Genomic DNA, 13,114 nt, shown 5'->3' with positions numbered 1-13,114 from the left:
GTTATTTTCTTTCTCTACAATAGCTAAAATGACAGATTGGGGGATGTAATGATGATTGAACGTGGAGTGTGCAGTGGCAGTGTACGATGTAAGGCAGTATTTACCAATACTGATGTTATTGCTTACTCTTTCAACACTTCTTCTGCAGCTCTGTCATAAACCGAACATGTCAGAATAACAAGATCCAAGGTTATTTGCTTTTTGGTGCTTTTACTCGAGACTTCAATACATTTTTCCTGATTGGCCATGGAGATTCCCATGGTAAAAGCTTTTAATTCATGCAATCACTTAAACAGAAGAAGCCATAAGCAGAAACAAGCTTTGTTCAGGCTTAAAACAGAGGATGAATGTTTTGAAATATCAAAGCAACGGTTGATTTAATTTACAGGAGCTGAAAATATCAATGTACAAAAACACAGATAAATTTATGTAGTGAAAGGGTTTTTTCACATGCTGTTGGCCTAAGGATCGGCTTTTCCGGCAATTTCCTCGTCATCGGAGGCAGCAAATTCATCTTCACTCAGCTCTTCATCACTGGACCTGTCTTCTGCTTTTGCTCCAATGTCTTCTGGCTTGGCATATTTCTCGCAATATTCTGAAAAACCCAAAAAAAGACATCAGCATTGCAGATTGATTGGCATATATTAAAAGGCTGAAAACCGATGAACGTTTCTGCAGAGAGAACAATATTTACAATGCCAGCAAGCACGTCTTCGAATCTCGTCAAACTTCGAGTTGCCACAACTTATCAACTTCTTAGTCATCCTATAGTAATCTTAAACAATTGATACTCACTAGAAAATTAACTCATTTCTCTTACGAGAACTTTTTTTACTTTTTTCAATCAAGAACACCTGAGGTTTACAGCGTACGTCGAACCATGAAAAGAATCAAAGATTTTCCAATTTCAAATTACTTTAGGTCACATACGTACCAAATCCACCTACCTCCAAGTTTGCAGAAGATTAAATAAAATTATTGTCACAAGGTCAACAAAAGATTCAATTTGCATGATAGCGATTCTAAAGTAACTTGCGGGTAACGAAAACCACCACTGAAACAAAACCTGCTAACTCGAAAAGAAGAGTAAATGATCCACAAGTATCCCGTCAAATGGAACAAGCAGAAACGAAGAAAAGGATATGACACTGATAAGGAAATGTTGTATGGACATATAAGCCAAGTAATTTTCAAACATCAAGTACTAGTACCATAATCAACCTTTTTGCCTGAATGGAAAACATGTAAATGATACAAAATTATTCATTCAAAAACTAAAACTACAACTAGTTCAGACTAATGATGAAGTTCGAGATTGGTGTCTGCCAACTTTAGACTGATGACAAAGATCAAGACTGTAGAATCATGTTGTTCCAACTCTTCATTTTGCTTAAGTACCCATTTCTGACACATATCCGGACATGGGTGTGGGGACATGAACTAACAAAGAACCTCCAAAATACATAGAAAAACTTGAAAAAATTGAATATAACAGTGTAAAACAAATACTCGTATTTGACACGACCAAGTCCAAGTAACATAATTGTTGACAACTCAATAAAATGGCCATTACTCATTGGTCAACTGAGTAGAGCAAGCAGTTATGTGCTACTTATAAAAACACATTTCATTCTCCCAACATATGAGATTTAAGATCTCATGTAGGTAGCCGAGAAAAGTTCTTGTAAGCTCACTGGCCAGCTGCCTGACTATGGCTTCATTGGCTTTAGAAAAACCAGAAATTGAGATAAATACCTTAACTTTTGAGTTAGGCATTCTTAAAGTGAAATGAAAGCTTACATAACGTATAAAAGCTTATGCAAAAATTATTACCTTTAACTCTTTGGTCATAGGCAGCACGGTCACGCATCATAAGAGCAGCAGCTTCTCCATTCAATGGGTCTGATGGGTTGGGATACAAAAGAAGTTGAGGAAGGAATACTTCAAACACATTTACCAGATCTGAAATTGAACATAAGGATTGTCAAGTTCAACAGTAACATCAACATACAATTAAAGCAAGAAAGAATAAGGAAATCGAATATCGTGCAACATTTACCGAACATAGGGCTCCAAGTCTGGTTGATGACATTCAAGCAAACAGAACCAGACCTGAAACTCATAGCTCAAAGACATCTTAAACCATAATAGATCATTTAAAAGTCAAAACCAGAGTTAATCATTCTAAAATTTCCTCATAATGTTAATACTGCCACTAAAGAAAGCTAAAAACAGCCAAATTTAGAAAAAAAAATAACATATAAGAACCTTACATTTCATCAACATTTGGGTGGTAGATCTTGTTTATAAAGCCAATTGATGGAGATTTATAAGGATAAGCATCTGGGAGCTCCACCCTAATCTTCCACACACCACCATGGTAAGGACCTGTTACATTTCATATCAGATAATACGTATGGAAAAACAATAAAATAATCATCCTTATTTGGCTCTAGTCTAAAAATACCCAGAAACAAAATCTATTAACAAACCCCATCCTCATTTAGAAAATTCAAATAACTAAAGAAAATACAAAAGTGGCAGCTCAGATAAGAACAAATAAGCCAGAAAACACAAATATATACAATTACTAATCTTCAAACTTCAAAATCATCAAAAAAGAAAAAAACCCAGCAAAAATAATCAGATAAATGAGAAAAAGAACGCAACTTTTCAGATAAATAAGAAAACCCAAGAGAAGAAAGCAAAGAGATAGATCACGGAAATAAAAGAAAAATTAAAGAACAAGAGGAAAAGGGCTTAAAGAAACGATGTTTTTACTGTCTTTTGGTCCATTGAATTCAACATAAAATTCCTGCATCCCATCATTGATCATCTCGACCTTGTAGTCACTCATCATCCTAGTAAAAAAATCAAAAAAATTCGTCAAAAAAAAAAATAATAATCACAAAACCAACACAAAAATAATGGTAAAATCAACGAGATAATGCGTTGAAATTTTTTTTTTCACGAGATAGTGGGATCGCCAGATTAATTGCTCAGGTGGTGTGGTCTACAGTTCCGGGGGTAGGTCGCCATGCACGCCCGGCGACCTACTAGGTCGCCATGCACGCCCGGCGACCTACTAGGTCGCCATGCATGCCCTGCGACCTACCAGCACCTCCATGCACGCCCAGCGACCTGGTAGGTCGCCATGCATGCCCTGCGACCTACCAGCACCTCCATGCACGCCCATGCACGCCCAACGACCTCCATGCACGCCCATGCACGACCTCCATGCACGCCCAGGCACGCCCAACGACCTCCATGCACGCCCAGCTCGCCAAAGGTCACCATGCAGTCCATGCTTGGACTGAACAACTTTGGGCCATGCAGGATAGGTAGCCATACAATCCTCTCCACTTGCAGCTGCTCAGGAGAACCTATTCCTCGCGTGATTCCTCTTACATCTGCTCAGGAGACTCATGCATGCAGCTGTAATAGCTGTATTATTGCAGCATGATTTGAGCTGCAAAGTGTCATAGATTCGTGCCCTAGCTTCTAGCCATAGCTGGTCCTCATGCCATAGCTTCGAGACTGTTCACTATTGTTATCATAGCTGTATTGGTGCAGCATAAAATCAGCTGTGTTGTATTATTGCAACGTTCAACGGTTGAAAAATTTACAGCTTTCAACGTGAATTATACAGCTCAAATTGATTGCAGCTTACCTACCAACCGTTGAAATATCATTATATATTGGATATGAGGGGTTTAGGGTAGAATCATAAGAAAGAAAATTTGGCGAGAGAAAGGAAATGAAAGGAAAATAAGAAGAAGAGGAAATGGAGATAAAGGCTCAAACATCGTTTGTGATGTAATTTTTAATTGTTTAATTTAGTTTATTAATATGAAATTATGAAATAATTAGTTTGTTAGTTTAGGGTTTAGGATAAAACAGAAATTTAGTTAATTAGTTTGTTAGTATAAATTATTAGTTTGTTAGTTTAAGTTATATTATATTAAATTGTTAGTTTAAGTTATATTAGATTATATAAAAAATTAGTTAATTAGTTTCTTAGTTTAAGTTATTAAATGTAAAAAATATTTAATTAATTTGTTAGTGTGTTTAAACGTATATTAGGTTGTTTGTTGAAGTTTAAGTTAAAATATTAAAAAGTTAATTAGTGCTTAATTAGTTTGTTAGTTTGTTATTTTAACTAAATTATATTATAATAAAGAAATAGTTTATTAGTTTAAGTTATATTATAATATATTAGATTATATAAATTTAATTTTTTTAATTTATTGTTGTTTAAAGAAATAATTTTTTACACGTACAGAGCATTATTCCACAACATTTTTCCACGTACATATTGATTCGAAGAAAGAAACAATAAAGGAAAGGAAAGGAAAGGAAATGAGCAACAACTTTTTCACGATTGTCCATTATAATGGACAGATTATGGAAAATGAGATCGGAGTAGTTTTTCAGTCTGAAAAACCAATAAATATGATGTTCAAAAAAGAGATCACATTTATAGAAATGAAGCATAAGATAGAAAGAAAAATTCGAGTTGCAGTTGATGGTTTGAGGTATAGGTTTATGATATGCCCCAACCCAGTCAAATATGCTGCAGTTCCACTTGAAGAAGATGATGATATTGGAACCATGGTTCGATTACATGAGTTAACCAATATAGCAGTTATTGAGTTATTTGTTGATGTGCATAACATATGTGATGTTCCTGGGGTCATCAAGAGGTGTGGCTCAAAATCCATCTGAAATGACTTTATATAGTCAGTTTGAGGAGCCGACATACATGTTCCCAAACAGTTTTATGGCACTATTGAAAAGTGTAAATGAAGTCGGGGGGGACATCTGCAACAGAAGAGTGTGAGACGAGAAACATACCGGAATTGGTTGTTGATATTGACGCTGAAAATCGATGGGGAGAAATTCATGATGATTCAAGCGAAGATGAAGAAACCGAAGAACCCGTTTTGGGCGGTGACGAAAATATTTTTGGTGGAGGTGCAATTGATGAAGTTCCGGCACCGTATGAAGCTACTCCTCACATGTACGAGATAGACTATGATGCGATGAGGGCACCTGAATTCCCAGACATGCCACATTTACCTCCATACCAAATGACTGCATCATTCGATAATTCTGGTGAATTTTCAGTTGGGGTGCAATTCAGAGGAAAAAATGAAGCTACGCTGGCTATTAAAGAGTATTGCATCAAATGCCATGTTGATATCCATGTTGCAGAGTCCAACCAGAAAACCCTATACGCGAAGTGTGTAAAATATGGCCTAGAGTGCAAGTGGAAGATCAGAGTGTCGAAAAATCAAAGGCACGATGTTTGGGTCATCACGAGGTACAATGGTCCACACACGTGTTTGCGAAACTTCATCGAACAAGACCACCGACTATTGGACTCCGATGTAATATGTGAATACGTGAAGGCGATGGTTGAAAAGGATCCAAGGATATCTTGTTCAGTGTTAGCTGCATCTATTCGAAGCCAATTTGGATATCAAGTAAATATGGCAAGGTGTGGAATGCGAAAATGAAGGCAATGAAGTTGACGTATGGAGATTGGGATACATCGTACAATGAGCTACCACATTTGCTACAAGCAATGAAGCGATTTATCCCAGGAACTATAGTGAAGTCTCAAACCATGCCCGCATATGACGAAGAAGGTCAACTTCTGCCAGGGAAGAAAATATTTCATAGACTATTTTGGGCATTCAAGGCATGTATTGAAGGATTTCCATTTTGCAAACGTATGATCCACGTAGATGGTACGTGGTTGTATGGTCAATATAGGCATGTACTTTTGATGGCAGTTGCTCAAGATGGTGAGCGAAATATCTTCCCAATTGCATTCGCCATTGTTGAGGGAGAGACAACAGAGGCTTGGGATTTCTTTCTGACCAATCTACGTCAATATGTCGTTCGTGAAGATGGAGTTTGCTTGATATCCGATAGAGGAACGGGTATTTTGGCGGCAATTGAACGACCAGGAAGTCGTTGGATACCTCCGTATGCATATCCAACATTTTTGTATCCGTCATATTGGCAAGAATAGTATCGACCAGTTTCATAACGCACATATTCGTAGCGAGATAGTCAGCATGGGTAAGTTTTATTTTCAATATTTGTGTATTTTTTACGTGGTTTTTTTAATTGCGGTTTAACACAATATATTATGGAACAGGATACGAACTACGTCGACCAAATTTTGACAAGAGATTGGAGAATTTGAAGGTATTTTACGATGATCAGCGTGTTTGGAAGTGGGCTTCAAAAATACCGCGGGAAAAATGGTCACAAGCATATGATGAAGGTCGGAGATACGGACATATGACCACAAACCTTGCTGAGGCCATTAATTCGGTACTAAAAGGTACACGCCATCTCCCAATTGCGAGTGTGATGAAAGAGACGTACTTTAGATTGAGTAAAGTTTGGTCGGACAAAGGCAAAGAAATAGAGAGTCTTATAAATAGAGGTAAAACTTGGGCTCCTACAGTGGTGGAATCAATGGAAGCAAATGAGCGATTGGCAACATCAATGGTTGTTCATAATTTCGACCGAGTTGGTCATACTTTTGTCGTGTCGTGCATACGCCGTAACGTCGGAGGAGAAGACCAAACATTTAGAGTTGATTTACGACATAAATGGTGTGATTGTGGTCGTTTTCAGGCATGGAAATATCCATGTGCTCATGCAGTCGCAGCATGTATGTATGCTGGTGTAAGCGCATACACTTATGTTGATGAGTGCTTTCACTTACGTAGGATATTAAATGTCTACAGCTATGAGTTCAGACAGATACCAAATGAATCATATTGGCTCAGAAAAGATCATGACGAATGGCTGCCAAATCCAATGCTTCGCAAAAGTCCAAAGGGTCGACCTGAGTCCACTCGTATTCATACCAGTATGGATTTCCATGCTAGAGAGAGAGGTCAAACAAAGAGATGCGGATTATGTAGGGGTGAAGGCCATTCAAAAAACAATTGTCCTAATTTACCAAGATATAGGCCTCATCATTAGTAATCATATATATTTCTATGTATTTATTAATCATTATAAAAATGATTTAATAATGATTTAAATAAATAATGATTTGATGATTTAGTAATGATTTGATAATAATCATTATAATAATGATTTTATAATAATTATTTAGTTATTATTTAGTAATTATTTATAATAATGATTTAATACTAATGATTTAATAATTTAGTAATGATTTAATACTAATGATTTCATAATTTAGTGATGATTTAATACTAATGATTTAATAATGATTTGTTACTAATGATTTAATAATGATTTAAATATTTAATGATTGGATGATTTAGTAATGATTTGATAATAATCATTATAATAATGATTTTATAATAATTATTTAGTTATTATTTAGTAATTATTTATAATAATGATTTAATACTAATGATTTAATAATTTAGTAATGATTTAATACTAATGATTTAATAATTTAGTGATGATTTAATACTAATGATTTAATAATGATTTAATACTAATGATTTAATAATGATTTAAATATTTAATGATTTGATGATTTAGTAATGATTTGATAATAATCATTATAGTAATGATTTGATAATAATCATTATAAAAATGATTTAGTAATAATCATTATAAAAATGATTTAATAATGATTTAAATATTTAACGATTTGATGATTTAGTAATGATTTGATAATAATTATTATAATAATGATTTTATAATAATTATTTAGTTATTATTTAGTAATTATTTATAATAATGATTTAATACTAATGATTTGATAATGATTTAAATATTTAATGATTTGATGATTTAGTAATGATTTGATAATAATTATTATAATAATGATTTTATAATAATTATTTAGTTATTATTTAGTAATTATTTATAATAATGATTTAATACTAATGATTTCATAATTTAGTAATGATTTAATACTAATGATTTAATAATAATGATTTAATAATGATTTAAATATTTAATGATTTAATACTAATAATAATGATTTGATACTAAAAATCATTGTTAAGGTTAAAAAAACTAGTCTAATTTCAATAAATAATTTGTAATAAATAGCAAACGAGTTTACAATTGTTGTCGATGCCGGGGTGTTGTTGAATGATAATGTCGGGGTGGACGTCTGATACGTTGTGGCCGTTGTGGCTCAGGAGTATTGTACCCATCCCCCTCATTCATTGGGGGTATTTGAACTGTCATGTGTTCAAAGTCATACGTCGACGAAAACGTAGGAGAATAGATGGGTGCCTCAGGCTGCACAAACTCTGGTATGTATGCCGGGACAGTAGAATCATCAACTGCGTGATGCAATGATTGTGGTGCGCTATTATCCACATCGGTCATTTCCGCTTCAGGTTGTAGAGATGAACTCCCACTCCCACTCCCACTCGGTAGAGAGTATTCAGCTTTACCAAATCTTTTCTTAAACCTCAAAAATTGTCGCCTCTCTACTATTGTTGTGAGGAACGACTTTCCATTATCCAAAAAATAAGCAAGGTAAGCCGAAGTCTCAAAATTAAAGTCGTCGTCTTGAATGGCGTCAAGAGTTGGCATGAATGAAGCCCTATTGTTCCAAGCATTAATGTAGGTTGCATGCTTCTCAACCCAATTAACGCTTTCTTTACGACGACCATCAAATCTGTGCAGGTCGTCATGCGTCTCAACCCAATTCACTGGACGACGACCATCTAAGTTTTGGAGGAGGTCATGATCCCATGGACTTCGCGGAATAGGTTGGTGGAAGTGGAATTGCCTCAGCACTCTATCCCCAAATTGGATCTCAACAAAAGCAAAATTGATCAATGGTGTAACAGCACACCAATATTGAAACCCATCTAAAATATCGTGCGGTATCAACGCAAATAATTCTTCATTCATGTATGGTCTCCAATTAAACTGTAAAATTACAAAAACAATTTAATGTCGATCTTAATGTTAATTTAAATAATAATTAAAAAATACAGATTATGCATACCTCCTTTTTGGCCTTAATGTCGATCTTCAACCTGAACTCTTTAATGTTATTGTGCACCAACCCTGTGCCTTCAATTTTATGCCTCCATCTGTATATCAATCAAAACAAAAATAGAGACATTTTGTTCAATAATTTTAATCAAAATAAATATTTTTTAATTAATATTTATATTAAAATAGAGGATTCATATTACCTTCCGGCAAGTGGAAAGTCAACCGCAGTCCGACTAATCGGTGTCAAAAACGGAAGTCTATGCCAAGCCCATGATTGTAGCAGCAACAGACATCCACCGATTTCTACTGTATTATTATCATTCACGACCAATGACGCCTTGCACATCTCACGATACAAGAATGCCAATATCGTCGAACCCTAGCTATATTGCCTACAATTCTCAAAATTTGTTAAAAAAAGAAGATACTGAGAGTGAACATAACTACCGGATTTATCAGGCATCAAAATTCCCCCAATCAATTGTAATATATATGCTCGTGTTGCATATATAATTTCGTGCTCTGTACTATTTGATTGAAGTTGAAATTCATTCTTCAACCATGACAACCTCACCCGCCACCCTTTACACTCTGGTGGTACGGGCGCTTTCCCAAGAAACAAGTTGCAAAGTTGTTCCACCTTATTAAACTCATGTGACATTACCACCGGCATCCCATTAGTTTGGACCCCGAGTTGCATTGCCACATCCTCCAAAGTTATAGTGCATTCGCCACACGGCAAATGAAACGTGTGCGTTTCTGGTCTCCAACGTTCAATCAACGCACTGATCAAACCTGGGACCAACTTGTAATCTCGCACAAATGTTATATACCAAAATCCTGCCTCTTGCAAATTTTCTTCTATCAGTGGGTGTGGCTTGGGCACTTTATGTAGTCGAAGACGAAGGACTCGCTGCTCGTCCTCCTACAATTAAATATTTCAAAAAAATTATCACAATCATAAAATAATATTCAAATATTTATTAATTATAATTCATTAAACAAATATTTTTTTCACCATTATTCCCAAATGACTTGAAATATGTTCATTGTCAAGCCTCAACAGTGGAATTTGGTCAGCCATTGGAATGAATCTGTAAAAAAAATTAAACAACAATATTTAAAAAATCATTTAATATAATCTAATATAAACTAACTAACTAATTTTCAACACAAAACTTTAATATAATAACTTATAATATAATAAACTAATAAACTAACAAACTAAACTTTTTAAAATATAAGTTAAACTTAAACACCAAACCCTTAAACAACTAATAAAATATCTTTTTATATAACTAAAACTAACTAATAAACTATTTTTTCATATATATACTACTAATAAACTTACTAACTAATTTTTTATATATATATATTCAACAAACAAATATAACTTAACTATTTAACTAACAAAAACTAATTAAATAATTTTTTTATATAACTAACTATTAACAAAACAAACTAATTAATTATTTTTTAACTATATAACTATCAAACATATACTAATTAAATAATTTTTAATTTATGTATACTATAACTTAAACTAACAATCATATAACCCTAAACTAATAAACTAATTAACATTTATAATAATAAACTAATTTAAATATAAACAAATTTACCTTATCTCCCTTTCTTCTTCTTACTTTCCTTTCTTTCTCCCTTTCTTTCTTTCTCGGCTGCAATCTCTTCTCCCTTTCTTTCTTTCTTTTATGTGAGATCTTTCTTTTATGTTCTTGCGATTTGCACACCCCATATATAACCGGCTGCCTCAATTATTTCACCCACAGCAATGGTTCAGTGCATGCATGGTCTCGTGAGCTAGGATCACATGGCATCAATAGCTGTAGGCATGCAGCGGGGAGCAGGAGCACGTGAAGTAATCTTGGCTGCATGTGCATGCATGGTCTCTTGAGCTAGGTGACGCCGGGGCGACCTACAAGGTCGCCGGGACTACATGGCGACCTACAAGGTCGCCCAGACTGCATGGCGACCTCTCCATTGGCTGGCTCGTCTGCATGGCGACCTCTCCATTGGCTGGCTCATCTGCATGGCGACCTCTCCTCGTATAATACTGCATGGCGACCTCTCCATTGGCTCGTGGCTCGTATATGGCTTGTATGGCTCGTATGTCACCCGTATGGTATGTCGCCTGGATTGCATGGCGTCCTACAAGATCGCCTGGATTGCATGGCGTCCTACGAGATCACTGTAGAATTCACCCCATCCCAGCAATTAATCTGGAATGTGCATTATATCGTGAATAAAAAAGTTCGAGAACATTATCTCGTGAATTCACCCCAAAAATAATATAGAGAAATTCATTTAGATGTAGTTTGGGTAAAATAGAATCATTTACAGTTTCATCAAGTCCATCTCACGGCGTTTGCTTGGTGAAGACATTGTTTTGGGATATTTTAGAGAGAACAAAATAGAAGGAGAAAGGAAAAAGCAACCACAGACAAGTTGTTCAGGCATCAATGAGTGTATCCAGGATCTTATATATATGTGCAGCCACCTGTGTACTTTTTACGCTCCAGTAACTTCCATGTGAAAATGTTAAATATATATAATTATTTGAAATTTGTTAAAATGTATTAAATTAAAGATTACATTTCAATATTAATGATTTAGTGATATACTAATAGGAAAAAACAAGAGTTACAGTGATTATTTAATTAAACGTTAGAGATATTTTTATTATAAAATAAAATATTAAATATTAAAATACTCAAAATAATATAAATTAAAATGATTATTTAATTAAATATTATGAGTATTGTTGACATTATACCTAAAATGAAATAATAAAACCTTAGAAAACATGAATTTTGAGACAAAAAATTGTTAAAGAAGTAAACATGTATGAGTTGAAAATTAAGAAAAATACTTAAAATCTACAAAATCTGCTCATTGTATATCTTTATCATTTTTTTAGATAAAAACATCTAATTGTTGAAGATTCATCCGAGACATATCAGTACATTACTCTCACCATCTTTTTCAATAAAGAATTAAACTCGTTAACGTATAATTGAAATTAGTACACAAATGATCATTGATTATAAGATGTTGTTTTGTTGAGTTGTTCGATTATTAAAACTTATAAAATTATTCTTCGATTATAATACGTTATTTTATTAAATTCTCTAACTATTAAAAATTACAAAATAATATTTGATTATTTATATATTCTAAACTTATTTGACGACCGTCTGAATTTGACATTAATCTACTCATTAAGATATGACAAAATATAATACAATGACATTATTTCGTTGAAGCAATACTTGTGTTAGGATCGAAGAGACTCAAATTACACAACCGAAAAATGTGCAAAGGGGTTGAAAATATAAAATTTGTTTAAGGAGTAAGCAGAGAAAAAGATAAGACAATGAACACATGGATTTATAATGATTCGACTTCTCAATCAAATTTACATCCACTACCTTAGCTCCTTACTAAGGATTTTCTAACAAATCTACTAATTTGTTCTTTCTTTTTCAAGGATCAAGAGTAACATTTACAACTCCATATCTTTTGAATTGGCTAAGATAGAACAAAAACCTCTTTACAAAAGGATAAAAGATGTAAACAAATAAACCTCTCAAAGGTAGGTGTTTACAAAAAAAATAAGTTCACTAAAACACTAATATTTACAAGAGAAATGAAAATAAGATTGGAAAACTATTCTCTTGTGTTTGATTGTTTGAATAGTTGTTTCTAACACTTCTTCAAGTATCCTCAACTTATATTTATATGTTAGAATGTTGTTGTGGCCGTTGGAGCCGTTGGGGATCAATTTTCGCGCAAAATAAAATTGCTCAGACCAAGGAGTATCAGTACTCTTAAAGGGAGTATCAATACTACCTTTGTTATATTTAAATTCAACTAGCCGTTACTAGCTGTTGGGGCCTTATGATATTGATATTACTATACAGAGTAGTATTAGTACCCCTTTGGGTATCGGTACCATTTTTGCATTCTGAAATTTAAGCAAAACTTGTAGTATCGACACTACCTAGTGAGTATTGATACTTCTCTTACCTTTGGTATCGGTACCATATGAACAATATCGATACTTGTTCAATTGATATCGATACTATAAGAACAATATTGATACTACTTGTCCAGAAAA

General features: G+C 33.9%; 1 protein-coding gene across 1 annotated transcript; it reads right to left on the bottom strand.

The window, feature by feature from the left end:
• Nucleotides 1–307: 307 nt before the first annotated feature.
• LOC120140446 (ubiquitin-conjugating enzyme E2 4-like) lies at nt 308–11,439 on the bottom strand. Its single transcript, XM_039155435.1, has 6 exons — nt 11,336–11,439; nt 2,782–2,861; nt 2,274–2,388; nt 2,060–2,112; nt 1,834–1,962; nt 308–595 (listed from the first exon to the last, which is right to left on the bottom strand). Exons 1-6 carry the CDS (start codon nt 11,377–11,379, stop codon nt 462–464), a joined length of 555 nt encoding a protein of 184 aa, XP_039011366.1. The 5' UTR covers nt 11,380–11,439; the 3' UTR covers nt 308–461.
• Nucleotides 11,440–13,114: the final 1,675 nt, after the last annotated feature.

Source organism: Hibiscus syriacus, unplaced genomic scaffold (assembly GCF_006381635.1).
Source record: "Hibiscus syriacus cultivar Baekdansim isolate YM2019G1 unplaced genomic scaffold, ASM638163v2 tig00110785_pilon, whole genome shotgun sequence".
Classification (NCBI taxonomy): domain Eukaryota; kingdom Viridiplantae; phylum Streptophyta; class Magnoliopsida; order Malvales; family Malvaceae; genus Hibiscus; species Hibiscus syriacus.
Note: the sequence above shows the minus strand (reverse complement) of the source record. Positions and strands in the feature narration are given on the sequence as shown.

What these genes read in the sequence shown, in the direction of transcription:
- LOC120140446 (XM_039155435.1), bottom strand. Translation starts at nt 11,379, where the DNA reads ATGTCTTCACCAAGCAAACGCCGTGAGATGGACTTGATGAAACT. An exon ending in CACCCAAATGTTGATGAAAT is followed by an intron (nt 2,113 to 2,273) that starts GTAAGGTTCTTA and finishes TATGAGTTTCAG; the next exon opens with GTCTGGTTCTGTTTGCTTGA. An exon ending in GACTTGGAGCCCTATGTTCG is followed by an intron (nt 1,963 to 2,059) that starts GTAAATGTTGCA and finishes GTTCAATTTCAG; the next exon opens with ATCTGGTAAATGTGTTTGAA.